This window comes from Heloderma suspectum, chromosome 1 (assembly GCF_057233095.1).
Source record: "Heloderma suspectum isolate Gila_16-S chromosome 1, 16-S_ref, whole genome shotgun sequence".
In the NCBI taxonomy this organism is placed as follows: Eukaryota; Metazoa; Chordata; class Lepidosauria; order Squamata; family Helodermatidae; genus Heloderma; species Heloderma suspectum.
This window is the reverse complement of record NC_139458.1, coordinates 102626422-102652303: the sequence shown is the minus strand read 5'-3', so window position 1 is coordinate 102652303 and position 25882 is coordinate 102626422. Positions and strand designations below refer to the sequence as shown.

Below are 25882 nucleotides of genomic sequence, written 5' to 3'. Positions count from 1 at the left end.
TCAGGAATGGTATTATAATTGGATGAATTTATAATAGCAGCAGGTTTGTCTTGTTGCCTGTGGTGAGATAACTGTGTAGGGATAACTAGCATGCAATCTTGATAAAAGTTGTCTTGTTTTTAATTATAGACCACGAATTCCTACCATGGGTATGTGCAGGAGGTCAGATAGTAAAATGGACTAATAACTTTTGAAGACTTATTTGAAAGGCTATTTTCAGTGTAATTTGTAATTACGAATATGTTCTTCCACCCTTTCACCTTTTTGTTAGAATGATCAATGTGAATAGAGCAGAAGATGTAGTTTTAAATCCAGTAGGTTTACTAGAAAGTTTGGGATATGTAATACCCTCTGTCTCCATTCCCAGTCTGTAAAATGTGCACAGTGGACAGAGGAGAAGCATGTTAACTCACATGGATGTTGTGAGGATTAATATAATAAAGTGTGATTCTAAGAGGCAGGTCAGGGAATACTATTAAAAGGAATGAAAATATGTTTGACAATGTAATTGCAAGAGAAGGCAAGTGTTGGTGTGCATGCTGAGGCATCACCCTGTGAGGAGAGTAGATGAACTTCATGATGCCCCATGGGACAGAAACAGCTTGGAATTGGCTTGGGGAAATTCCTTGGACTTGGGCAGCCTCTGGTAACTTAAGCCTAAATTATAAATTGGATTGGATCCAGACTTAGTCATGTTTAGAGCAGACCTACTGAAAATAATGGGACTCAAGTTAATCATGACAAAGTAGTCCCATTTATTTTAATTGGTCTACTCCAAGCATGACTAACACTGCAATCCTATGTATGTTTACTCAGAAATCAGTTCCATTGAGTTTAGGGATGGCACAGGTGCCCGATTCCATCCAGGAGTCCTGCGGAACACCCCCCACCCCCCACCCCGGGCTGCACCTGCTGAGCCCTGGCCCCCATCCACCCCCTGCCCATACTTGCTGAGCCACCTGCACTCACCCAGGTGGCCTCGTCGAGCTCCGTGATTGCCATTTTTAAAAAAGTAATCTGCATATGTGAGAATATGCACATTTTTGTAGATGTGTACATGTGTGCATGCACAAATATGCGCATTTTCAAAAACATGCATATTTGTGCATATGCAAATATGCGCATTTTCATGATCACCATTTTATTTTTGAAAAAATAGTGATCACAGAGTTTGACGAGGACACCTGGGTGAGTGTGGGCAGCTCAGTGAGCCACAGGGAGCTCGAGCATGGGTCCAGGTGTGCATGAGTGGGGGCAGGGACTGGGCAGGCACCCAGAGAACCTGGATGGGGGGGTGCCCACCCATCCCTAATTAAGTTTAATAGGGCTTACTCCTAGGGAAGTTGGTAAAGGACTGCAGCCTATGTTTGAATACAATCCATTATGTTTTGTATGGACATACATCAAGATCTTTTCAATATGCAATATAACTTATCTGTTAAATGTGTTTCATAGAGATAAATAACAGACTACCAAATTTAGATCCTCTAGAAATTTTTTTTTGCATTGTGCAAAACTTAATTTCTCATTTATTAGAAACAAACTTTAAAAGTTGCTGTAGTTAGCCAAACCATATACTCAATAATCAGGTATTGAATGAATTCAGAGGGAAAAAAATATACACTGATGTAAAACCTGTTCCTGTGTGTAGTTTTCTATCCAGCAACTAATACAATCAAACAATGAACCATACATTTTCAACAGAGTACAATTTAATATTGTTTGGCCTCATTAATTACATATTGTTTCTTTCCCCTTGCTACATAGTTTCTTATGGATCATTATCAGAAGTAGAAGCTTAATGAGAAATGCTAGCCCTAAGAAATTCACACTTGCTCCTACATAGTAGTAATTTATCTTCACATCTAACTACATAGAACCTAATCTTATTATTCAATCTTGAATGTGTTACTGAGTTTCCATTCCTTTCTTTGTAATGACATGAAAAAGGAAGAAAATTTAAGACTAGGAGGGGAACACAGCAAAGGTTTGGATTGTGTTCAAGTCAGGAAATGCAGCCCAACTTATCAAGGTAATGAACTTTCCTGCCTCCACAAACCCACCAGCTGCTTATTAACACAAAGTCTTATTGTTCCATTACTATTCAGAATTGCTTTATGGATTAAACATGCAGCTAAGCAGTACAGGATATGATTCTATGGCATTAATCATCAAATACTTAAAGCAAAATGTGTGTATGAATTTCCAAACATTCTACGTTTCTAGTAGTTTTAAGACAAATAGGCAGCCTGCTAGACAGTTAAGAGAAAACCAAAGCCCACCCAATTTTAGCACCATGCAAATATTAGCACAGATAGTTCCATTTGGAATGGAATAATTTCCCTGGAGAATTTCAGTGAAATGGTCGCCCCAATTTCTCTGCCCAGAAATATGGTCAATGATTCCAACAGACCATTTGCACATCTCCCTAGTACTGGCTTGTTGTTTGAACCTGGTACGTTCTGACAATGGAAGCAGACCATTTCAATGTATGTTACGTTATAATACACATTGGTGTGGTAAATTCATATGTGAATCAACCAAGAGGACTGCAGCTCATGAATGAATAAATCACAGCTTCCTTTCTCAAAACTTTGCGAATCCTATTAATTATTTTTTCAAGCAAAGCCTGGGAGAGTAGACGTTAACATCAAAAGGCATCTGCTTTGTAGCACCTGAATCTAAAATTACTGTATTCCCCTAATATAACACTACATGTCATATCCTGATTGCTACAACCAAATAAACATGTATCTACAGGCTTTAAGTGCTGCATACAATGCACATTAGGTCTTGACTTCCAAATGGTTTAAACTTACATCTTGCGAATTGCATTCCCAGGCACTTTGATTATTATCCTCTTTTCTTGATGAAACATGAAGAGTCTCTTTGTCTGCAGGTACTCTTTGCTGGAAGATAAGAAAGAGAAGATTGTGGAAAAAACTATGGCAGGGATGTACATCAATCAGATATGTCTAAATCCCCCAACCTTCTTTCAAATAAGAGTTGTAAACAATTACTACCTGTAAATCAAATATCTGTTTTAAAGCTTCATAGCAAAACATTCAGTAATGCAACTATTACTAGCTATGGATTGGATCCTGAGAAGCGTCAAGTGGGAGGAAGCTTTCAAAATGGAGCTTTCCCTGCTGCCACGTCCCTAATGCAGTCTGCACCCCTGAATACCCACTACTGAGGGACTGCAATGGGAGAGAAGAAGCACTGCAAATTGGGCAGAACCAAGCTGTGAGAGCAGCTCTGCTTGTGTAAGGTGCCATCACTAGGGATAGGTGGAGAGAAACTCATGCAGTTCACATTTTGATGTGAACTCAACTAATCTTGCACTTTGAACCTCTCAATTATCCATTGAAATTTGCACTTCTCTGAATGTTGCAGCAGAGTTCTCTGATAAAAAGCATGTGTAAATGCATATATGAGGGAAAATAACATTCAAAATGCTTTATATTAGGGACATTGTTTGCAAAAATGTGTATATTAGGCAAAAATGCTTACAAAATGCATATAGCAGAAGAAATGTGCCCAAAAACGCTTATACATTTTCATGAAAACTTTTTTAAAAAATCTCAACATTTGGGACAAACCGAACAGAAGAGTGGAGAAAGTTAAAGATGAACCAAATTTAGGATTGGAAAAGTGAGAAACAGAAAGAAGCTGAAATGATCAGATTCATCCATCTATAGTCACTGCTGGATTTGGCCAGTTCCTCTCTTTTCCAGCAGCCCTGGTGCCCTATCACACTCCATTCTTAAAAGAAGAAAAGAAGCTTCCATTGGCCCCATTGACTTTTTCCTGTTTTGTAATCCCTGCTGTGGTGTGTGTATGTGTGTGTGTAATTTCAGCATGGCAACGTGTGAGGAAGAAAGTTTAACTTCCTGCCCTCCCAGAGTGTCACAGCCCTGATCTGAATCAGGGCTGTGCATGCTTACACTGGAATAAAGAAACCTATCACCTTACCTGTCTCCTGAGAAACCTGTACAAGGGTCAAGAAGCAACAGTAAGAACGAGTCATGGAACAACTGAGTGGTTCAAAATTGGGAAAGGAGTACGACAAGGCTGCATATTGTCACCCTGCTTATTTAACTTATATGCAAAGTACATCATGAGAAATGCCGGGTTGGATGAATCAGAGGTCGGAGTTAAGATTGCTGGGAGAATTATCAACAACCTCCGATATGCAGACGATACCACCCTAATGGCAGAAAGCAAAGAGGATCTAAAGAGCCTCTTGTTGAGGGTGAAAGAGGAGAGTGCAAAAGCTGGTTTGAAACTCAACATTAAGAAAATGAAGATCATGGCATCTGGCCCCATCACTTCCTGGCATATAGAAGGGGAAGAAATAGAAGCAGTGACAGATTTTACTTTCTTGGGCTCCAAGATCACCGCAGACGGTGACCGTAGCCATGAAATTAAAAGACGCTTGCTCCTTGGGAGGAAAGCTATGGCAAACCTAGACAGCATAGTCAGAAGCAGAGACATCACCTTGCCGACAAAGGTCCGTCTAATCAAAGCTATGGTTTTCCCAGTAGTAATGTATGGCTGTGAGAGCTGAGCGCCGAAGAATTGATGCTTTCCAACTGTGGTGCTGGAGAAGACTCTTATGAGTTCCCTGGACTGCAAGGAGGTCAAATCAGTCCATCCTCAAGGAAATCAACCCTGAGTGCTCATTGGAAGGACAGATCCTGAAGCTGAAGCTCAAATATTTTGGCCACCTAATGCGAAGAGAAAACTCTCTGGAAAAGACCCTGATGTTGGGAAAGACTGAAGGCAAAAGGAGAAGGGGACGGCAGAGGATGAGATGGCTAGATAGTATCACCGATGCAATGAATATGAACTTGAGCTAGGGGTGGACGAAAGTCACTTACCTGTCCTCGAAGATTTCCCACGGTGGGGGGGAGGTGCTTCGTTGCTTCCCCCGCGAAGTTCAGGCTGGGGGGGGAGGCTTCCCGCCTCGCCCGGCCGAAATTCAGGCCAGGGAGGAGGCACCTCGCCTCGCCCGGCCGCGAACTAAACAGTTAAAAAAAACCACGCCCCCGTGATAGGCTACATGACGATTAACGTAGCCTATCATGGCTAGATCTGCAAAGTCAGATAGCCTTGCCCTTATTTTCGCCGTAGTCTACGTAAACATTTACGTAGACTACAGCGACCAAATAAGGAACGGGAATGGCCGCTCCCTATGGGGGCCGCCATTATCTGTACGCACTTTTTTTTTTTTTTAAGTCACCCGTGATAGGCTACGTGACAATTGACATAGCCTATCTCGGCTGACTTTGCAAATCTAGCCGTGATAGGCTATGTTAATTGTCACGTAGCCTATCAGGGGGCGTTTTTTTTTTTCTTTTATTGCAATGGCGGCGGCGGCGGCAGCCGGTCGAAAGATTGGCTGCCGGCCCCACCCCTGACAAAGACCCGCTGAACCGCTGGCCGGACCCACCGCCGGGAGGGACATTCAGCAAAGGTAAGTCCCGTCCTGGGGGGGGTGCGGGGGGCGGGAGGATGCGGAGAATTTCTCCCCGAAACTTGTTCGGGGGGCCGAACACGTTGGCGCTTGGCCCCCCGAAGTTTCGGGGAGAAATTCTCCACCATCCCTAACTTGAGCATGCTCCCGGAGAGAGCGCAGGACAGGAAGGCCTGGCGTGCTATGGTCCATGGGGTCACGAAGAGTCGGACACGACTGAACAACAACAAATCATACCTAGCTTCATTATGTGTGATTAGAAGATAGTTTCATTTGGCCCTTACTGTTACATGACAGAGCTTGTTCTTACGCTACTCAGCTTGAGGGTGTGGCTTAGAGAGAAAAAGATAAACTAGAGACACGAGCCCTCTCTGATAGCACTAGAGGCCAGAAGAGGATATATAGTCCAAACCAATTTGTTTCCTTCCTTAACTATGTCCATCTTTCCCAGGACCAGCATCACTTCAATAATAGAAGAAACTTGCTGGATCAGACCAAGGTTCTATCTTGGGGAGGGGGGCATTTTGTGGAATGAAATAGGCCGACCTCCTTCACATTCTTTCTTTTAAACTTTTCTGCATATTTCATTAAAAAAAAAAACATTTTTATCCTGCCTTTTGGCCCCACCCAGGGTTGAAATGCTGGTGGAGTTGGGTTTGAACTACTAACGGTGCTTGGGGGAGCAGATAATTTAATTATATAAAATATACATTGGAAAGGAATCATACCTACCACAGATGCAGCATTTTTCGAAAGAAAGAAAGAAAGGAAAGGAAGATAACTAAAATGATGTATGACATCATCAGTTTCCAATGGAATGTTCATGACCTGTTAAGAGTTGTGCTGTGCTAAAGTTAGGTAGCTAACAGATTTTTTTAAAAAAAATCTTACACACACATTGGAGTAATAGCTGATCCTCCCAAAGTATGAAAAATATATACACACTTTCCTAATGAATCTGTGATATTTAAGAAGAACCTAAGAATATAAGAGCTATGCTGGATCAGTCCAAAGGTCCATCTAGTCCAGCATTCTGTTCACATAGTGGCCAATCAGCTGTCGACCAGGAACCCACAAGCAGGGCATGAGTGCAACAGCACCCTCCCATCCATGTTCCCCAGCAACTGGTGTACACAGGCTCACTGCCTCTGGTACTGGAAGTAGCACATAGCTATCAAGACTAGTAGCCACTGATAGCCTTTTCCTCCAGGAATTTGTCTAACCCCCTTCTAAAGCTATCCAAATTGGTGTCCATAATACTTCCCGTGGTAGAGAATTCCATAGTTTAACTATGCGCTGTGTGAAGAAGTACTTCCTTTTATCTGTCCTGAATCGCCCACCAATCAGCTTCATAGGATGACCCCAGGTTCTAGTACTTTGAGAGAGGGAGAAAAATGTCTCCCTATCCACATGCCTAACATGGAGTTTGCCTTTTTTATAGAGGCCACACATTGGGTTCACATTTTCATCGAGCTGTCCACCACAAACCCAAGATCTCTTTCCTGGTCGGTCTCCACTAGCTCAGATCCCATGATACTTGAAGTTGGGTTTTTTTGCCCCAACATGCATCACTTTGCGCTTGCTTACATTGAACCACATTTACCATTTAGATGCCCATTCTCTCAGTTTGGAGAGATCCTTTTGGAGCTCCTCTCAATCCCTCTTTGTTTTAACCTCCCTAAATAATTTGGGGTCATATGCAAACTTGGCCACTTCACTGCTCACTCCTAATTCCAGGTCATTTATGAACAGGTTGAAAAGCATTGCTCCGAATACAGATCCCTGTGGGACCCCATGAATTCTCCTGCAACAAGTGAAAGTTTCACTAAATGGGCACTGGAGAAAGATTCCATTTAAAAAGGAAGAGAATAGTGATCACTGGTGAGTCTAATGTCTAAATTACACCTACAATAGTGGGTGGTTTCGCATGATCACAGATGGAAAATAAGCCACATTATTTCTCCTCCCTGCAAGTTGTAAGCTGCCTAGTTATCATAATTATCCTCACTGGGGGCAGGTTGTTGTCATGACATCCAAACCTGGCGAGGGTGGCTGGCTGGGGAGGTTTACAAACCACCCTGAAACCCTAGAAGAAGCCAGCCATCACTTTCGCCAGGTTCGGACATCATGATATCCTGCCCCTTTGACTGTGGCCTGTTTTCCCTCCATGATCATGCAATCCCGGTCAGTGAAAAGTCTTTTGACAACACAATGGGCCAGTTTGCATGTCATGATAAGCCACAGTGGGAATAAAGCAGTGGCTAAAGGTGTAATTACTGTGGGGGTCTGTGAAGCCAATTTCTGCTGGGGCAGTTTACAAAAACAACTGTTCTAAGCAAGCATGTAAATCAAAAAACAGACAACATGCACTGAAACTATCATTTTAAACCTGTGGACTTGCAATATCTAAATGTTAATAATAAATAAACAGTCATGAAATGAGGATATCTGTGAAGAAAAACTAAACTTTGGGTTTTGTATCCATAAAAAAAAAGTCAGATTGAGTTCACATTCAATTCAAAACCTATGCTGTACAGCATTTGCAATCATGCAAAACCATTCAACTTCTCTGCAAGACTGAGCTTATCATATGGTTGGTGAAAGTAGAGAGGGAAAATATGTTTCCACACCTTTGACTTCTTCAAACAGAGCAGACTTTCTGCACTCATGTAGCTTCTATAAATCTGCTTGGAATCTCATGTCTCCTTCCCTTCTCTTGGGAAAATTTGGGAAATCCAGCAAGGAAGATAACCTTAGGAAGGATTTAGAACAGGTGTGGCAGAGTAAGCATTTTAAAATGTGCCCTCTGGAAGTATCTGGGATGCACATCTGTGACTACAACAGTGGGCAACTTGTGGCCCCTAAGATGTTTTGGCCTACATCTCCCATCATTCTTCACCATTGGCTATGCTGGTAACGGCCACAACTTGCTCACTATATGAATTATTTGTTACAAATTAATTCAAGTTATTGTTGCATCAGGTTTCTTATATTGGGACTGCCTTACATTGGCTGGTATCCAACTGCATCTATGCAGCAGCAAATGGAAGTGGGGAGGACAGGAAGAGAAAGTCCCATTGTGGAAGTGGAAGTCTGCTCATGCAAAATTGGATGTCACCTTTTAATTATAATTTTAAAGTTTTTTAAGCCATTTGTTATATGCTTTGTTTGACTTTTTAAAGGCTGCTCCCCCCCCTCTCAAATAGTGTTAGGATCTCATTATAATAGTGAGATATGTAATTGCTAATAATAAATATCTAATTACAATACACAGCCTAATTACAAATAACACACCATTTGCTAGCTGAATAAAAATCTAGTTAGTAGCCTATTTACTCAATCAAATACTGTGCACTGAGGAATGGGATATTTTGGAAAGTGCCCCTAGCTCCTTATCCAATTTGTTTTAGCGTTTCCAAAGCTTGCTGAAGGTTTTCATATTTTAGGATTGTGTGTGTGATATTTGCAGAGATCTGCATTAAGCATTAGTTCCACAAATTGCAGAGATTTACAGGTGAGACCTTTTCATGCTTGTCCAAAAATAAAGTTTCAAATTTCAGGCACTTGAGAATTAAGTAAAGCTGCCGGCAGCCCATTTAACTATGCAGGAGCTTGCTGATGAAACTAAAATCCATTTGTGTTTGCACGGCTTTTAGTTAAAAAACACACATCCAGGTTACTTGGAAAAGAGAAGCAAGCCAAACTCATTATTTATCTGAGTTGCTTTCCACATTTGGAATAAATGATACATTCTGGTTCCAGTCTGTGGCTCCTGATTTTTCCCTGCTTCTGTCTATACATTTCCCCTTTCATTATAAACTACTTAGCATTTATCTTCTTTGTATTATTATAATCTTCCTGGTCTTTGATTATCTCTCTGCTGCCTAATACTGCTACAGTGCTCTCTCATCACAATGCTTCTAGTTAGTGACTTTTTTGACATTGGTATGCCATTTGACAGTTTCCTCACCAAAGTTAAATTTTAGCTGCCTGGATTGGTTCTCACTCACAACACCTTTCAGATCTGATGGTAATGCCTTTGCATCCTTAAGAATTTATCCATCGGTGCACTGTTATGAAGTGAGGAGAGATCCTGCCTCCATTATTAAGGAAAAAACATGTCAGACATAAATATGTTTAGGGTTCAACAATCTGCTCTACCTTTGACTCCTTGAATGGCTTTACACTGCAGTTCTATCCACATTTACTTCCCTTAGAGTTAGACCCACTGGACACAGTGGGGCATATACATCCAAGTAAACATGCATAAGATTGCTCTCGAAGACTTTCTGATTGGTTTGGACATCATGCTAAACCATAATTTCATGCTAAAGGGCAAAGTGCAAGCTTCAGACTCTTGCACTCTCATTTCCTCTTCTTTGGCACGTTCAGAAGGAAGAGATTCACTAACATTGTTAAACTAACCTGGGTTCTGATCCTGTCTCATCCACTAAATATAGTTTAAAGTAGCCACAGTTTGCCTTAGGGATGTACGAAACCCCCCTTACCTGGCTCCGCTGGGTTCCACTGGGGGGGGGAGGAGCTCCATCCCTCCCCCTGGAATCCTGGCCGGCCGGCTCTGCTCCGCGGGGATTCCGGGGAGCCAGCAGCCGGCTCCGCCAGCAGCCGGACATCTGGCCGCTGGCTAGCAGGGATGCAAATGGTGGCAGCCATAGCCGCCGCGGTTTGCGTCCCTGTATTCAGCCGTGATACGCTACGTAAGTCTGTATTCAGCCGTGATAGGCTATGTAAGTCCTATCACGTCTGGGTTAAAAAATGGCGAAACTAAATGGCGAAACTAAGGGGGAACGCAAATAGCATAGCGGACGCTATTTGCGTTCCCCTTTATTTTCACCGTCTTAGTCTACGTAAATATTTACATAGACTTAAGACGGCGAAAATAGGGAACGCAAATGGCGGCGGCCATAGCCGCCGCCATTTGCGTACGTGTTTTGTTTGTTGTTTTTAACCCAGACGTGATAGGCTATCATGTAAGATGTAAGTCTTTACGTAGCCTATCATGAATGGTGGTGGGGGGAAAGACTGCAAATGGCGGCAGTGGTGGCAGCCGGTCGGAAGACCAGGTGCCGCAGCCACCGCAGGAGCTGCCGCCAACCGGAACATCCGCCCCAGGTAAGTCTCGTCCCAGGGAGAGATCCGCGGGGGGGCGGGGAGGGTGGCAGGCCATTCCGCCATGGAGTTCGGGGGACTGAATGCACTGGCATTCGGCCTCACCGAGATCCATGGTGGAATTATCTGACATCCCTAGTTTTCCTTGGCTCAATATAACAAGAAACCACAGTTAGTTTAAACTTGGAAGTAGGGATGGCGGAGAATTTCTCCCTGAAACTTCGGGGGGCCAAGCGCCAACGTGTTCGGCCCCCCGAACAAGTTTCGGGGAGAAATTCTCCGCACCCCCCCGGCCCCCGCACCCCCCCGGGATGGGACTTACCTTTGCCGAATGTCCCTCCCGGCGGCGGGTCCGGCCGGCGGTTCGGCGGGTGTTCGTCCTGGGCGGGGGCGGCAGCCGATCTTTCGACCGGCTGCCACCGCCGCCATTGCAATAAAAGAAAAAAAAATGCCCCTGTGATAGGCTACGTGACGATTAACGTAGCCTATCATGGCTAGATTTGCAAAGTCAGCCGTGATAGGCTACGTCAATCGTCACGTAGCCTATCACAGGTGACTTAAAAAAAAAGTGCGTACGGATAATGGCGGCCCCCATAGGGAGCCACCATTCCCGTTCCTTATTTGGTTGCTGTAGTCTACGTAAAGATTTACGTAGACTACGGTGAAAATAAGGGCAACCAAATAAGGAACGCGAATGGCGGCTCCCTATGGGGGCCGCCATTAGCATACGTGCTTTTTTTTTTTTTTAAGTCACCTGTGATAGGCTACGTGACGATTGACGTAGCCTATCACGGCTGACTTTGCAGATCTAGCCATGATAGGCTACGTTAATCATCACGTAGCCTATCATGGGGGCGGGTTTTTTTGTTTTTTTAAACTTTCGGGTTCGCGGCCGGGCGAGGCGGGAAGCCTCCTCCCCGGCCTGAATTTCGGCCAGGCGAGGTGGGAAGCCTCCCCCCCGGCCTGAATTTCAGCCGGGCGAGGCAGGAAGCCTCCCCCCCAGCCTGAACTTCGCGGGGGGAGCAGCGAAGCGCCTCCCCCCCACCGCGAACAAGCTTCGAGGACAGATAAGTCACTTTCGTCCACCCCTACTTGGAAGTGGATGTTTCCAGTCTCTTCCTCATGGCTGTGCTGGATGAGAAAGGATGGGAGTATGCACAAGCCCCAAATGTGTCCACACTCACTCCTGTAGAACTAAATTATGGTTTAGCATTATGTTCAAACTGAGATTCTGTGTCTGTTTTCTTAGTTTTGTCCTGATTTGCCAAAGTTTGCATTGTCCTTGCATGGTCGAGAAGCAACTTGCAAGCTTATTTCCTTCCATCTATTATGCAAACAACTCTGGTGTGATTTGGGCACTCTGGGCAAACAACATCCAGTTGCAGAAGGCCGAGTTTGCATTATCTTCCCACCTTTTAAAGGAGAAAAATCATGGAAAATGGGTTTTTGTTTGCATAGAGTGCCCAAGACTAGATTTCATCTGCATGGTGAAGGGGCAACAGCAAGCTCTCTCCTTGCTATGGACAATATCCAACTGTCTATTGGTTACTGTACATGATGTTGTGCTAGGTTCTGCACTATGAGCAAGAGGAGAATCGAACTGAAGTTACATCTGTGCAAGCATGCTTGCACAAGCAGTTGCACATTATACTTGTGTAACCCATTGCACAACTGGTTGTGCATTATACTTGTACAACTGATTGTGCAACCAAAAAATGCACAACCGCTTGTGCAATGGAAAGATTTGGTGGAGCTCCACTAGTGCTAGCTATCTGCATTTGCGTAATGACACTTTTGGATACTTCCCCATGTGAAGACAGTGATGCCTTTTAAATTCATGAATTGGTGCTCCTTCCTTTCAGTGTTTTGTGAAGATATATGAGATATGTCACATTAAGGGGGGGGCACTTATACCTCACCAAAAAAGGCAAAAGAAAACATAAATTTGCATGAAATTTGCATATGCTAATTTATATGTATAGGTTTAAATTTAGAAATAGTTACTATAATTTAGGCATATGCGAAACACCCCGTTCCGGCTGTCAGTCTGCAGGGGGGAGGAGGCGATCCGTCCCTCCTCCCTGGCATCCCCCCCGGTTGGCTCTGCTCTGCGGCAAGGCCATGGAGCCGCCGGCCAGGGCTGGCTGCAGCTGGACTTCCAGCCACTGCTGGGCTGCGGCCACAAATGGCGGTTGCTACGCCGGCCGCCATTTGCATCCCTGCCAAGCTGTGATAGGCTACGTAGATACTTACGTAGCCTATCACGGCTTGGCAGGGATGCAAATGGCAGCCGGCGTAGTGGCCGCCATTTGTGGCTGCAGCCCAGCAGTGGCCAGAAGATGACTCAGAGCCACCAGAGCCGCCGGAGCCTCTGCTGCTGCTGCCACTGCTGCCACTGCCAGCTAGGTCCATTCCGGGGGGGGATTTCAGGGGGTAGGGGGGTAGTCCATTCTGCCACAGACTCTGGGGGGCCAGATTCTAAAGAATCCGGCCTCACTGGAGTCCGTGGTGGAATTCTCCAACATCCCTACTATAATTTAAATAGAAATACAATTCATCTGACCATAGTGAGGAAGACTGTGACCAGGTGACTTGTGTGTCTGCCCAGTCTGCTGTCCAGGTGCTCACTGTTGATAGGAAACTTCAAGACACTTCTCATGGTTCTTTATCTTCAAACCAGATTTGGACTGCAGCCCTTCAAACAAAATATGCTCGCAACTAGAGGACTGTCCTCTGAAAGCCCTTCAAATAGAGGACTGTCCAAGTAGGACACATGAGACTCTAGTTATACTATATATTTTGGTAAAGGGATTGAATATCTTATTGGGGTGTACAGAACTCACCTTTGAGTCCGCTGGGGTGGGTCCGCAGGGGGTGGCGATCCGTTCGTCCTCCCGGAATCCTCCCTGGCTGGCTCCGCTCCGCAGTGAGTCCGCGGAGCTGCTGGCCGGGTCCGTCCACTGCTGCCCTGCCTGTCTTTGGATGCAAATGGCGTCCGGCATAGCGGACGCCATTTGCGTCCCTGCCATTTGCTGTGATAGGCTATGTACGTAGCCTATCACGGCAAACAGCAGGGACGCAAATGGCGTCCGCTACGCAGGACGCCATTTGCATCCAAAGACAGGCAGGAGCAGATGGGACAGGCGGCAGTGGACGGACGGCAGAAGGTAGGATCCGGCCCCGCATGGATTCCTGTGGGTGGTGGAGTTGAGTCTTTCGTTCCACCACGGACTCTGGGGAGCTGGATTCTTAGAATCTGGCCTCATTGGAGTCCGTGGCGAAATTCTCCTCCATCCCTAATATCTTAAAGGAGATTCCCTTCTGCATTACATTTCTTCATTCCACCCCCAAAAGGAGAGAAACATCTCAGGATATTGGAAGAAGGCCCCACGAAGAAAGCCTTACAATTAAAAAAAAGGCCAAAATGTGTTGGGCATTTTACAAATAAAATCATTGTTGCTCTAACCTGAGATGTTTCTCTCCTTGTGGGGTCCATTCTGGATGCTCTCCCATTTTTGCACCTTTGTTATTTCTTCACTGAATATGTTTGAAATAATCTGAGCAACTTGATATGTCATGGACTATATAAATTTAACAAAAGATGTGTGGAAGGACTATTAGTCCAAAGAGATAAAAAATGTGCAATTTGTATCAGATAAATGGGACAAATAAACAAAATGAGAACTGACCGCTTCAGGGGTTTAAAACAAAAACATTAAACCAATCAATAACACCAACAGGGAAAAATCAGTTGAACTGATGATACAGCCTATTAAGCCAATTACCATGGCAGATTTGAAATATATGACTTTACCCCGAGGCATTAGTAAACATTTAGGTTTCTCTTAAATTTAGATACAAAAGCTGATAAATTTGGCAACTAGTGTTTCCCCCTTTGCTTTGGTGGTATGGCAAATCAAATGTAAAACGTTTTGACACTTTCATCACAATGCCTGCTTTAATATTAGGTTTCATTTTATGGTTCTAATCTGGCCAGCTGAAGCCTGTTGATGCCAGCCCAGTTAACTCCCTCTGAGGCAATGATCATGATAGGCGAGCAGCCAGGCATCTAATAGGCCAGGATGAACCACAAGCTTGGTAAGGCCCTGTGTGAATTTGGATATGGATTTTCTCATGCGAACGTTTTTTTCTCCCTCTCTCAGAGCATGTCTGGGAATTCTGTTGCTTGATGTTTGGAACAAAGATAGTTGACTGGTAGCAGTTTTCACAGAAGGTAAGAACAACTTGGTGGGGTAGACTAGCAAAAGCATTCCGGGACTGAACTTACATCACACTTCCATGATCTGCAGAATCTGATAGGATCAAAACCACATGGCCCATAGCGCTGCTGACTAGCCCTGTACAATGCCTTCACAGATAACAACAATCACAACCTTGACTCTAACATATTAAACTATGGGGAACCATCAGTGAAAATGCTTATGATACAAGTTTACATCTTCAGTGGGTCCCCCCCCCATCAGAATTGTTCCTCAAAGAACAGGGTGTTCTTCTTGTTGTTAAACACACACACACACACTCATTTGAAGTAGTGTTTCATTGTATAGGGTTGGGCAGTTATGTGGGGGGAGGGTGAATGGCTTTGCTCTTGCAATTGTTAAACTGACATACTGAACATTTAATTAAATTTTAAATAAAAGTATGAAATAAGTTTAGTGCTTGCAAACCCTCTCCCCATCTCTCTTAGTGCAGGCCTTGGAGCTGAGACACTGTGCCATGCAGCTCCTCAGAAGTTAATGTTTTCTCATTATTATTATTTTATTATTTATTTGATGAGTACACCGCCTTTCTATCAAAAAATAGCACACAACTCAGCTTATGCAATTAAAATGGATTAAAACGTTATGTTAAAATACAACAAAAACATAACAATTACAGGAAAAAGATAAATTAAAAAATGTACCCAATCCAACACCCACTTATAGGCCAAAGTAGGGATGGGCGGATTCCTTACCTGTCATTCCAGTTGGGAATCTGCCCTTTGGGGGAAGGCGATCCATTCCTCCCCCTGGAATCCTCTTTGGCCGGCTCTGCTCCACAGCAATTCTGCGGAGCCACAGTCCAGTTCCCAAGTGCCAGCGATACGGCTGCTATGCCATATCACTGGCTGAGGGGGCTTGACTGCGGACTAGTGATGTACGAATTGTGTACCTTCCATGCCACTTGACTTCCACAGTTTGCGGCCAGTGCTCCATACTGTCATTTGCAAGCCCCCGGAATTCTCCTCTTTTTTTTCTGCTCCAAGAATTTTGAAGACAAATCCGTACCAACAGCCGTAATTCTGGTGCCCAGCCATCTCCGTGAGTCTGCATAACTTCCGTAAGAAAGGCTATATTTCGTAGATATTTACGTATTTTTTCCCCTGCCCTGAGACCTGCAGTAATTATTTTCAGCCAAAACACTTCCTCCACCTCGGGGCTTCCCAAAACAAGGCTGCCCTAGGTGTGCCTGAGTGATGCACTCTTTGTTTAAAGCAACGCTGTTTCAAAGAAATAAGAAGCCTTTTAAAATGACCATGCCGGTCTGGAGCCCTGCACGAGTATTATTCCCCCTGCTAGGCTTTCTATTTCCACATCCAGCCTTGTTGGTGACGTTGTGAGGCTAAAATGGAGAGGAGAACCAACTCTGTGCATGTCTACTCAGAAGTAAGTGTTATTGAGTTCAATGCGACTTACTCCTACACATGTCAGCACCCCACTTGCCCCCAGCTCAGCTTTGTATTTCCACATCCAGCTCATGATCAAACCTGTTAGTTATCTCACTGGGTGACTTTGGGCTAGACTCTAACCACTACATCATACTTCTGTTGCAAGTGGGGTGCTGACATGTGTAGGAGTAAGTTGCATTGAACTCAGTAAGACTTACTTCTGAGTAGACATGCACAGAGTTGGTTCTCCTCTCCATTTTGGCTGAAAGTAAACAAAGATGGAGGATTTCAATTGAAAAAGAACACCCACAAACAAGGTGGTGAGCACAATTCATTTTTTTTAAAAAAAACCCTACGTATTTATTATCGGAATATATTACCTTGCGTTTTTATTTACGAAAATTTCATGACTCTGTGTGGATGACCAAAAAAAAGCCGGATGACTGCTGGCTCCACAGGACCTCGTGGCGCCATCCCGCAGAGGATTCCATGGCACGGACTGAAGGGAATTGGATTCCATTTCAGTCCGTGGTGGAATTCTCTGACATCCCTACTGCAGACGCAAAAGATGTGCAGCAGTACGCCATTTGCAGCCATAAAGGTCTTAGTTTAAAATAAATGCAGCCGTAAATGGCTGCATTTACCTTAAACTAAGACCTTCACAGCCACAAATGTTGTACTGGATGCCATTTGCATCCACAGTCAATCCCCCTCAGCCAGAGATACGGCACAGCAGCCGTATCGCTGGCGCTCTGGAGCCGGAGGATCCAGCCGAAGCGGATTCCGCAGGGAGGCGGAGGTAAGTGCTCCATTCCACCACGGACTCGTTGGGGTCCATGGCGGAATTCTCCGCCATCCCTAGGCCAAAGGCCTTCTGTATTAAAGTGGGTCTTTGCCTGACTGTGGCATGACAACAGAGAAGGAGTGAACCTACCTTCCCTTGGGAGAGAGTTCTACAGTCTGGGAGCAGCCACTGAAAATGCCCTCTCTCAGGTCATCACCTGATGTGCCTCTGAAGGTGGCAATCTCAAAAGAAGGGCCTCTTCAGAAGATCTTAAGAACTGGGCAGGCTCGTATGGGAGAAGGCAGTCTTTCAAGTAGCCTGATCCCAAGCCGTATAAGGTTTTATAGTTCATAAACAACACTTTGAATTCTGCTTGGAAACAGACTGGTAGCCAGTGAAGCTGCTGTAACAAGGGAGCCACGAGGTCCCTGTAACCAGTCCTATTCAACAGTCTAGCTGCAGCATCCTGGACCAGCCGAAGTTTCTGAATGGTTTTAAATGGCAGCGCCATGTCGAGCACATTACAGTAGTGCACAACCTTTTTGGCCCCAAGGGTCACATCCAGTTACATCTCAGGCTGGGGGCCACCTCTCAGCCTGTAAAGATGGGGAGAGGTAAACTTTCAGAGTTAAGCCATTTCACCCACCAGTTCTTCCACAAGTCACCCTTGGCAATTTAGAAAACAGAAATCCTACTATCTGGGAAGGAACCCATCATTCATTTTTATTCGTTTGGCACAAATAACAACCTAAAACCAGATTGATTGCCCAATGTTACTTCATAAACCTTGTCCAAATACTTTCGTCTGTATTTGCTCACACAGATACATAGTCAATGGCAAAAGCCATGAATAAGGATTGCTTAACCCTATCTTCAGGTGTAAGAGCTTGTTTAAAAAGTTTCAGTCCAGAGCAAGTGCACAATCTGACCATGTTGGGATCTGTATGACTAGAGTTTTCCCTGCCATACAGAGAGAAAGAGAGAGAGAGAGAGAGAGAGATCTGCAGAAGCATTAGACCCCAAGGGGACCACACAACTCAGTATCCTTTCAAACTGTAGATTATTGTTAGGAGGAGAATGATTGTCAGGGATATAATACTAATTTCTTATCTTGCCACTATAGCTGTCAATGGATGATAGGCACTGAAGTACGGATATGCGAACCCACCTTTAAAAACGTTGTTGTTCAGGCAGGCATTTGGGGTGGGTTAGGGTATTTTAGAAATATATTTTAATGTGGTATTTTACTGTTTTAAACTGTAAACAAGTTTCGGGGAGTTTAAACAAGTTTCGGGGAGAAATCCTCCGCCCCCCTGCCCCCCCCCCGGGACGGGACTTACCTTCACGGAATGTCCCTACCGGTGGCTGGTCCGGCCGGCGGTTCGGCGGGTGTTCGAGTGAGGCGGGAGCGGCAGCCGGTCTTTCGACCGGCTGCCGCCGCCGCCATTGCAATGAAAGAAAAAAAAAATGCCCCCTGATAGGCTACGTGACGATTCACGTAGCCTATCACGGCTAGATATGCAAAGTCAGCCGTGATAGGCTACGTCAATCGTCACGTAGCCTATCACGGGTGACTTTAAAAAAAAAAAAGTGTGTACGGATAATGGCGGCCCCCATAGGGAGCCGCCATTCCCCTTCCTTATTTGGTCGCTGTAGTCTACATAAAGATTTACGTAGACTACGGCGAAAATAAGGGCAACGCTATTTGCGTTGCCCTTATTTTCGCCATAGTCTACGTAAACATTTACGTAGACTACAGCGACTAAATAAGGAACGCAAATGGCGGCTCCCTATGGGGGCCGCCATTAGCGTACGCGATTTTTTTTTTTTTAAAGTCACCCGTGATAGGCTACGTGACGATTGACGTAGCCTATCACGGCTGACTTTGCAGATCTAACCGTGATAGGCTACGTGAATCGTCACGTAGCCTATCAGGGGGTGTTTTTTTTTTTTTTTTTACTTTCGCGTTCGTGGCCAGGCGAGGCGAGGCGCCTCCTCCCCGGCCTGAATTTCGGCTGGGCGAGGCGGGAAGCCTCCCCTCCGGCCTGAATTTCGGCCGGTGCAAGGCGGGAAGCCTCCCCCCCGGCCTAAACTTCACGGGGGGACCAGCGAAGCGCCTCCCCCCCACCGCGAATGTCCTTCGAGGACAGGTAAGTGTCTTTCGTCCACCCCTACTCGTAAGCCTGACCTCCAGCCAGGGAGTGAGGAAAATTCCCCCCCTCTCTCATTCTTCCCCCCCAAGGCGTGGCGGCAGCTGCGATACCTCATTCTTGGGAGGAGCTCCTTCTCTCTGCACAGGCTCAGGATGCTTTTGTTCGCACAAAGGTGGAGGAATTGGGGCTAGCCTCTGCCCCCCCACTCTACCCCCTTCTCTTTGCGAGGTGGCCTGCTTTAGCATTCCGGCTGTGTCTATGTGCCTTCTAGACCCCTTCGCGAGAAGGTCCTCCATCAGTGCCACGACTCCCCCACAGCTGGGCATTTTGGCATCGCCAAGACCTTGCATGGAGTGACGAGGGATTTTTGGTGGCCTCGTGTGTGTCAGGACGTCAAGTCCTATGTCGCCTCCTGCCCAACCTGCCAGTGGGCGAAGGCCCCCCCCCCAGGCAAGCCCACAGGCTTGCTTCACCCCCTGCCTACCCCCTCAGGACCTTGGAAACTGCTCTCCCTTGACTTCATCACTGACATGCCTCGCTCACATGGTAAAACCACTATTCTGGTGGTGGTGGATTTGTTTTCTAAGATGGCCCATTTCTTCCCCTGCTCTGGGTTGCCCACAGCCAGGGAGATGGCAGAGCTGTTCGTGGTGCATGTTTTCCGCCTCTACAGATGGCCCAAGGGTCTCATTTCAGATGGGGGGCCCAATTCACTGCCCATTTCTAGAGGGAGCTACTTGCGTTGCTCCATGTGATGCTGTGTCTTTCCTCCGCCCACCATCCACAGACAGACGGTCAGACCGAGCGCACCAATGCAACTCTGGAGCAATATCTGCGCTGTTATGTCAATTACCAGCAGGATGACTGGTTTTCCTTGCTGCCTCTTGCAGAATTTGCTTATAACAATGCCTGCCATGCTTCCACCCGCCAAACTCCATTTTTTGCCAATTTTGCTTACCACCCCAAGGCCTTCCCATCCACCCTTGCTCCCTCTTCGGTGCCAGCGGCCCAGAACTTTTTAGAGGAGTTGCGAGCAGTACACCACCTCTTACGGGACTCCCTCGAGCAAGCCAAGATAGCCTACAAGGCCTTTGTAGACCAGCGGCACCAGCCGGGTCCGTCTCTGCAACCAGGGGACTGGTTTTGGTTGTCCACCCAATACCTCCCCTCTCACTCGCCCACAAGGAAGCTCACACCTCGCTGCATGGGGCCTTTCCAGATTACAGCCCAGATTAACCCTGTTGCTTTTCGCCTGGCTCTCCCCCCCTCCATGAAGATCCATCCTGTTTTTCATCGGTCCTTGCTGTCCCCCCTGGTTTCTGGCGACCCTCATCGCTCAGTCGGCTCCCCCCTGCCGCCAGTGCTGGTGGAGGGGGAGGAGGAGTTTGAGGTCGTGGAGATTCTGCACTCCTGCCTTTCTCGTGGCCGCTTGCAATATCTGGTGGACTGGAAGGGGTACGGGCCTGATGAGCAATCCTGGGAACCCACAGAAAATGTGCATGCTTCGTTGCTGCTGAGGCACTTCCACCAGCTGTACCCCCACGAACCCGGGGCCCCAGGGGAGGAGCATGAGGGGGGGCCTCATGGGAGTGGGGATGATGTCAGGGTGGACACTGAGCCCATAGAATCCCAGAGTAGTTCTGATTCTGAGGAAGAGGAGTCGCTCCTGGGAGAGGAGCGCGCTCCTCTTTCCCAGGGCCAACAGCTGACGGAGATTCCTCCCACCAGCATTCCTAGCTTAGATAGCAGTCCTGGGAGTGACAGAGTGTGGGAAGCAGACTTGATGGACGCGCGACATCGATGCAGAGAGCGGCGCCAAATGGAGGGCGCAGAAAGGAGGCGTAGTGCCCGGTTGGCGCGCAAACAACGGCTGCGCCCAGAGGATCCAAGGGAAAAGGGGAGGGACTCTCCCTAGTCCTTAAGTTCAGAGGTCTGCCAGTAATTCCCTTTCAAATGGGGACCAACTGTTCCAATGTAGGGCATAGGTACTCTGCTGCTCAGATCTAGTTGCTAACAGTAGAGTTGTTAAGTTGTAAAAGAGGAATAAAGCTTTGAAAAGAATCCCTTTGTCTGTGTCTGGACTTGGCTACTGGATTAGAGTGAGAGAGGCCTCCAAGGAGCCCTTGACGCTAGCACACACACAGAGACAAAATATTTAACCCTATTATATCCTGCAACCAAATGAAATGCCAATCAATGGAGGACCGTTCTGTTCCTTCATACTGATTACACACACACACACACACACACACAGTGCCTGTTATATTGGTACAAATATATATTGCAGTATATTTTCCTGCACCGTAGTTGAAGAAAGAATATTATGCCCAAAATATAAGTCTTAAACTAGGGAAATAATATCCTGTGCAAAAACAACAACAACAACAAAACCCCAGCTGTATGCCCTGACCTATCAAACCTCATAGAAGGGGCTTGTAGTGTACTATATAGGCAATTTTATGCTCCCTTGTCTCTCATTCAAGTATCCATAACTGGTGTTTCTGGGATGGAAAGGTCATTTACAAAGGAACTGGGTTATACCTATCAACATATGGTATACAAACACTGATCATTCATCACTTACTAATGCTCCTTAGTGTCATATAGAGTATGTTAAGGGGAAACGCTCCATATTTAGCTATCAGAATCCCTCCCTGCTCAATCTCCCTGAGATAAATTTTAATTGGTTGTATAATTTTCATTCAGAGATGGATTGCTCACTTGTTTCTCTACACTCCCTTGAAAGTTGAAATATTTTCATAGCATTCATCAGCATATGTTATTATGTTATATCAGTATTATCTGTTTTGTATGTAATACACCATTGCTGGTAATTATGGGCTAGATCCAGAGCATCCCTTCCATGAATGAAAGGGCTCCTTCCATTTGTGGAAGGGACTGAGATCCAGTAGAGGCTCTTGCTAGAGGAAAACAGGGGAGGTGATTTTTGCCAATTTCCCCTTCCCCCTTTGCCACCTCCCACACTGTTCTGGATTGTCCCCACACCATCTAGAGAAGCTTGCCAGGGGCTGCAGGGGGAAGGAAGAATCAGCAAAAATCATCTTGCTCCCCTTCTTCCATTGGGAACATCCAGTGAGCTGAGTTCCATTCACAGAAACTTTGAATCCAACTCTATGTTTTTATTATTGTGGGATTTTGTTTTGTTTGTTTTAAAAACGTCTCTGCAGGTCAAGTGAAAGGCACAGGTTCCTAAGAAATGTATTGGCATAAACATGGGAAGATCTCTTTCCATTTTCAAAGGCTATGGACTGTTTTTTGCACTGCATGCCTCTTGCTAGCTAACTAGGCAAACCAGTTGCTAGCTTACAGTATAAAAGAGGTCTGCTGGGATCAATCTAGTGCAGTATCAATCATTTTAAAGAGATACAACAAAGCATTTCATGGGATTTCTATAGCTGGGGAATACTCTGTTCTTTTCTCAAAAGCCTAAGACACTACAAAGAGACCCACTTGCAGAGAAATGGCTGAAAGAGGTGGTCACTTAAAGGGTAGGGGCTGAATCTTCAACACTACTTTAATCTACAGTCCCTGAGAAACTATGGGCTTCAGAAAGTTAAGTTTAAGAGTATTCTCTATATTTTCATATATATGAAATGAATGAATTCTAAATATAAATTATAAATTATTTATTATAAATTATAAAGGTAAAGGTAAAGGTGTCCCCAACCAGTCGTGTCTGACTCTAGGGTGTGGTGCTCATCTCCATTTCTAAGCTGAAGAGCCAGCGCTGTCTGAAGACACTTCCGAGGCCATGTGGCTGGCATGACTGAACATCAAGGTGCACAGAACGCTGTCACCTTTCCCACCGAAGCGGTACCTATTTATCTACTTGCAATTTCTTGCTTTCGAACTGCTAGGTTGGCAGAAGCTGGGACTGAAGACGGGAGCTCACTCCGTCACGCAGCACTCAGGCCTCGAACTGCTGTCCTGCCGACCTTCCAGTCTGCAGTTCAGCGTCTTAACCACTAAGCCACCGTGGCCCCTATTATAAATTATAAATTATTATAAATTATATTCTAAATATAATCATTCATATATATATATATATATATATATGAATGATTATATTTAGAATTTAGATTGTAAGCTCCTTGATGTTGTCAGGGGCATATGTATTTTGCTTATGTTATTTTGTGAAACAGATAAAAAAATGAAAATAATATTTATTTATTTTTAAAACCACAAGAATAATGCATTTGTTAGTCTTTAAGGTGCCAGAAAACTCTTCCATGTTTTTACAAGAATTAATAGGCATTTGGGGGTTGGACTCGATGCTCTTGTAGGCCCCTTCCAACCCTACTATTCTGAGATTCTCTTTCTGTTCTGAACATATAATTTTTAGGTCTTCAGCTGTACACTTAGGCCACAATCTTATTTAGAAGTCTCATTGAACACACTAGAGTTTACTTTTGAGTAGACATGTATATGATAGTACTATTAATCTTTTTTTTTAATTTAGGAAAGATCAAACCGATGAAATATATTCCAAACAGCCAGTTGCCTTGGAATAGGAATAAAAACCACAGCATTTTGTTTTGTTAGTTTTATCATGGTCTGAAGTCAAGTCTACTGAATGTAACAAATTATACTTCTGGCTATGCGGTTGATCAAAACATAGATTCCTGTTACAGGCATCAGTTGATTGCTTCTATACATAGGAGGAAAAACACCCTCATCTTAAGGGAAATTGTAGGAGAAAAACCAACAGTACTGATAACATTTTGCTGCCATTTGTGCAAAAGCAAGCCACCAGAATGCTACTGGAACGTTTAGGGTGTAAGTCTGAAGCCACTCGGTTTTTATAAGACCCACTCAGTTTAATATATGTGCTCCTTTGCTGTTTTGGAAATTAGACTGCCGCTTTGATTTCAGGAGTCCTTCCAGATTTAAAATACATAGGAGACAGAAATGTTTGCTTGAGAGGGAGAGAGGGAGGGACAGGTGGACAAATAGATCATGTCAGTATGTAAGCTCATTTTTCCCACACTTAACCAATTTGTTACAAGTCTTGAGTTCTGCTGTGCCAGCCACCTTGCACTTCAGGTTACAGCTCAGCTTAAAGTTCTGATAACTGTGAAACATACTTATCTGCCGAACAGCCCCACAGAGCAGCAGCTGCCTTGGCAGCTGGAGATGAAGTGCTCTAGGTATTCTTGCAGATGCTTAGAGATTTTGGGCAAGTCTCAAAAGGCTGTCTTGGCACTGCCCTCTTCACAGCCAATGTTGTTACTGCATTGTTTGCTTCTCCATTCTAGACACAAACTATGTGGGATCCCTTTAACACTGATTCATTTTAAGCATAAAGAATTATTGCATTAATTTATTATTTTCCTTTTTGACTGTCTTGGTTCTAAGTTCCTTCAGCCAAATTACAAAACGGAAAGGAACAAAGCTTCACATGTCAGGTAAAATGAGCTTTCCTCGATTGAGAACTGGTATTACCTAGCGAGTAGCGACTAAGAGGATGTAGCTGGTTAAAATCTTCTCTCTTTCATCAGTTAACTAGGTAAGCTCAGCCAAGTTAGTCTCCCTTGGCCCTAGCTTCTCATCAGCAGTATCAGAATAAAATAATATTTTGAAAAAAGTATTTATGCAATTTGGACCCTAATGGCCTTTCATTAGGGAATTTCATAATGAAGAAAATGTCTAATTCGTAAATGCTGACTCTTCAACCCTCCATGATAAAGGACCATTAAGATCCCAAACATGTTGGACTATACTACATATTTTTCTTGCTCACCTCTTTGGTTTTTTTTTTTTTTTTACTATCGCTTTTCTGTTTGGGGATGCTTTGTTTTTTGTTTGTTTTTTGTTTGCTTTTAATAATATTGACCTACCTTGTAGAATTGCTGTAAGGATCACTGATTTGCTGTATGTATCACTGATACAAAGCAAGTATAGTTCTTTGATCATTTTAAAGCATTATATACATGGTAGGTATTATGGATTTCTAATTAGTTTTCTAAAATACATTCATTTCTAAAATATTTAAAATATTGTCTTTAAATATTTTAAAATATTGACTTTAAAATTTTTAAAATATTGACTTTAAATATTTTAAACTACTGACTAAATATTTTAAAATATTGACTTTAAAATATTTTAAAATATTTAAAATACTACAATACTTAATTTCCATAATATATTTTAGGAATCTGTTAAAAAAATTAGTTATACTTAGAGTTAGCAATCATACTTAAACTATATTTGTGCTAGCAGACAAATAGGGGGCCGGTGCATTGCAGCTGACCCCCATAGTCTGCACATTGTTGCAGAGCAACTGCTTGTAATGTGAATGAGCTGCCCATGTGCATTGATCACAGCTAATCACAGCATTCGTAGTGGGTGGCCCTCTGCCACACTAATCATGGTATTTGCAGTGGGTGGCCCTCCTGTTTAAAGAAGAACCTACAGTTGCAATACGTGTTTATCCTGCAGGAATAGTAATGTAGTTCCACATTCATAGAGCATGCAATTCTCACATTTCATTAGCGATGTATGAGGAACTCGTTTAAGTTTGTTTTTGATCAGGATTTATTTATTTAGTTAGTTAGTTCACACCTTCTGGACTGAACACAGACTCGGACACAACCTGTGGTCAAAGTCCATACATTTCTGAGCTTTCAGTGTGATTCAACACACACAAA

General features: G+C 44.5%; 1 protein-coding gene across 1 annotated transcript in view; it reads right to left on the bottom strand.

Annotated features, from left to right (window-relative positions):
• Positions 1 to 25882, bottom strand: part of LUZP2 (leucine zipper protein 2) — a 610103-nt gene that overhangs the window by 43948 nt on the left and 540273 nt on the right. Inside the window, exon 10 of the mRNA XM_084828127.1 lies at positions 2820 to 2909. Within this exon, the coding sequence (XP_084684253.1) occupies positions 2820 to 2909 (90 nt within the window). The remainder of the gene's footprint in view (positions 1 to 2819; positions 2910 to 25882) is intronic.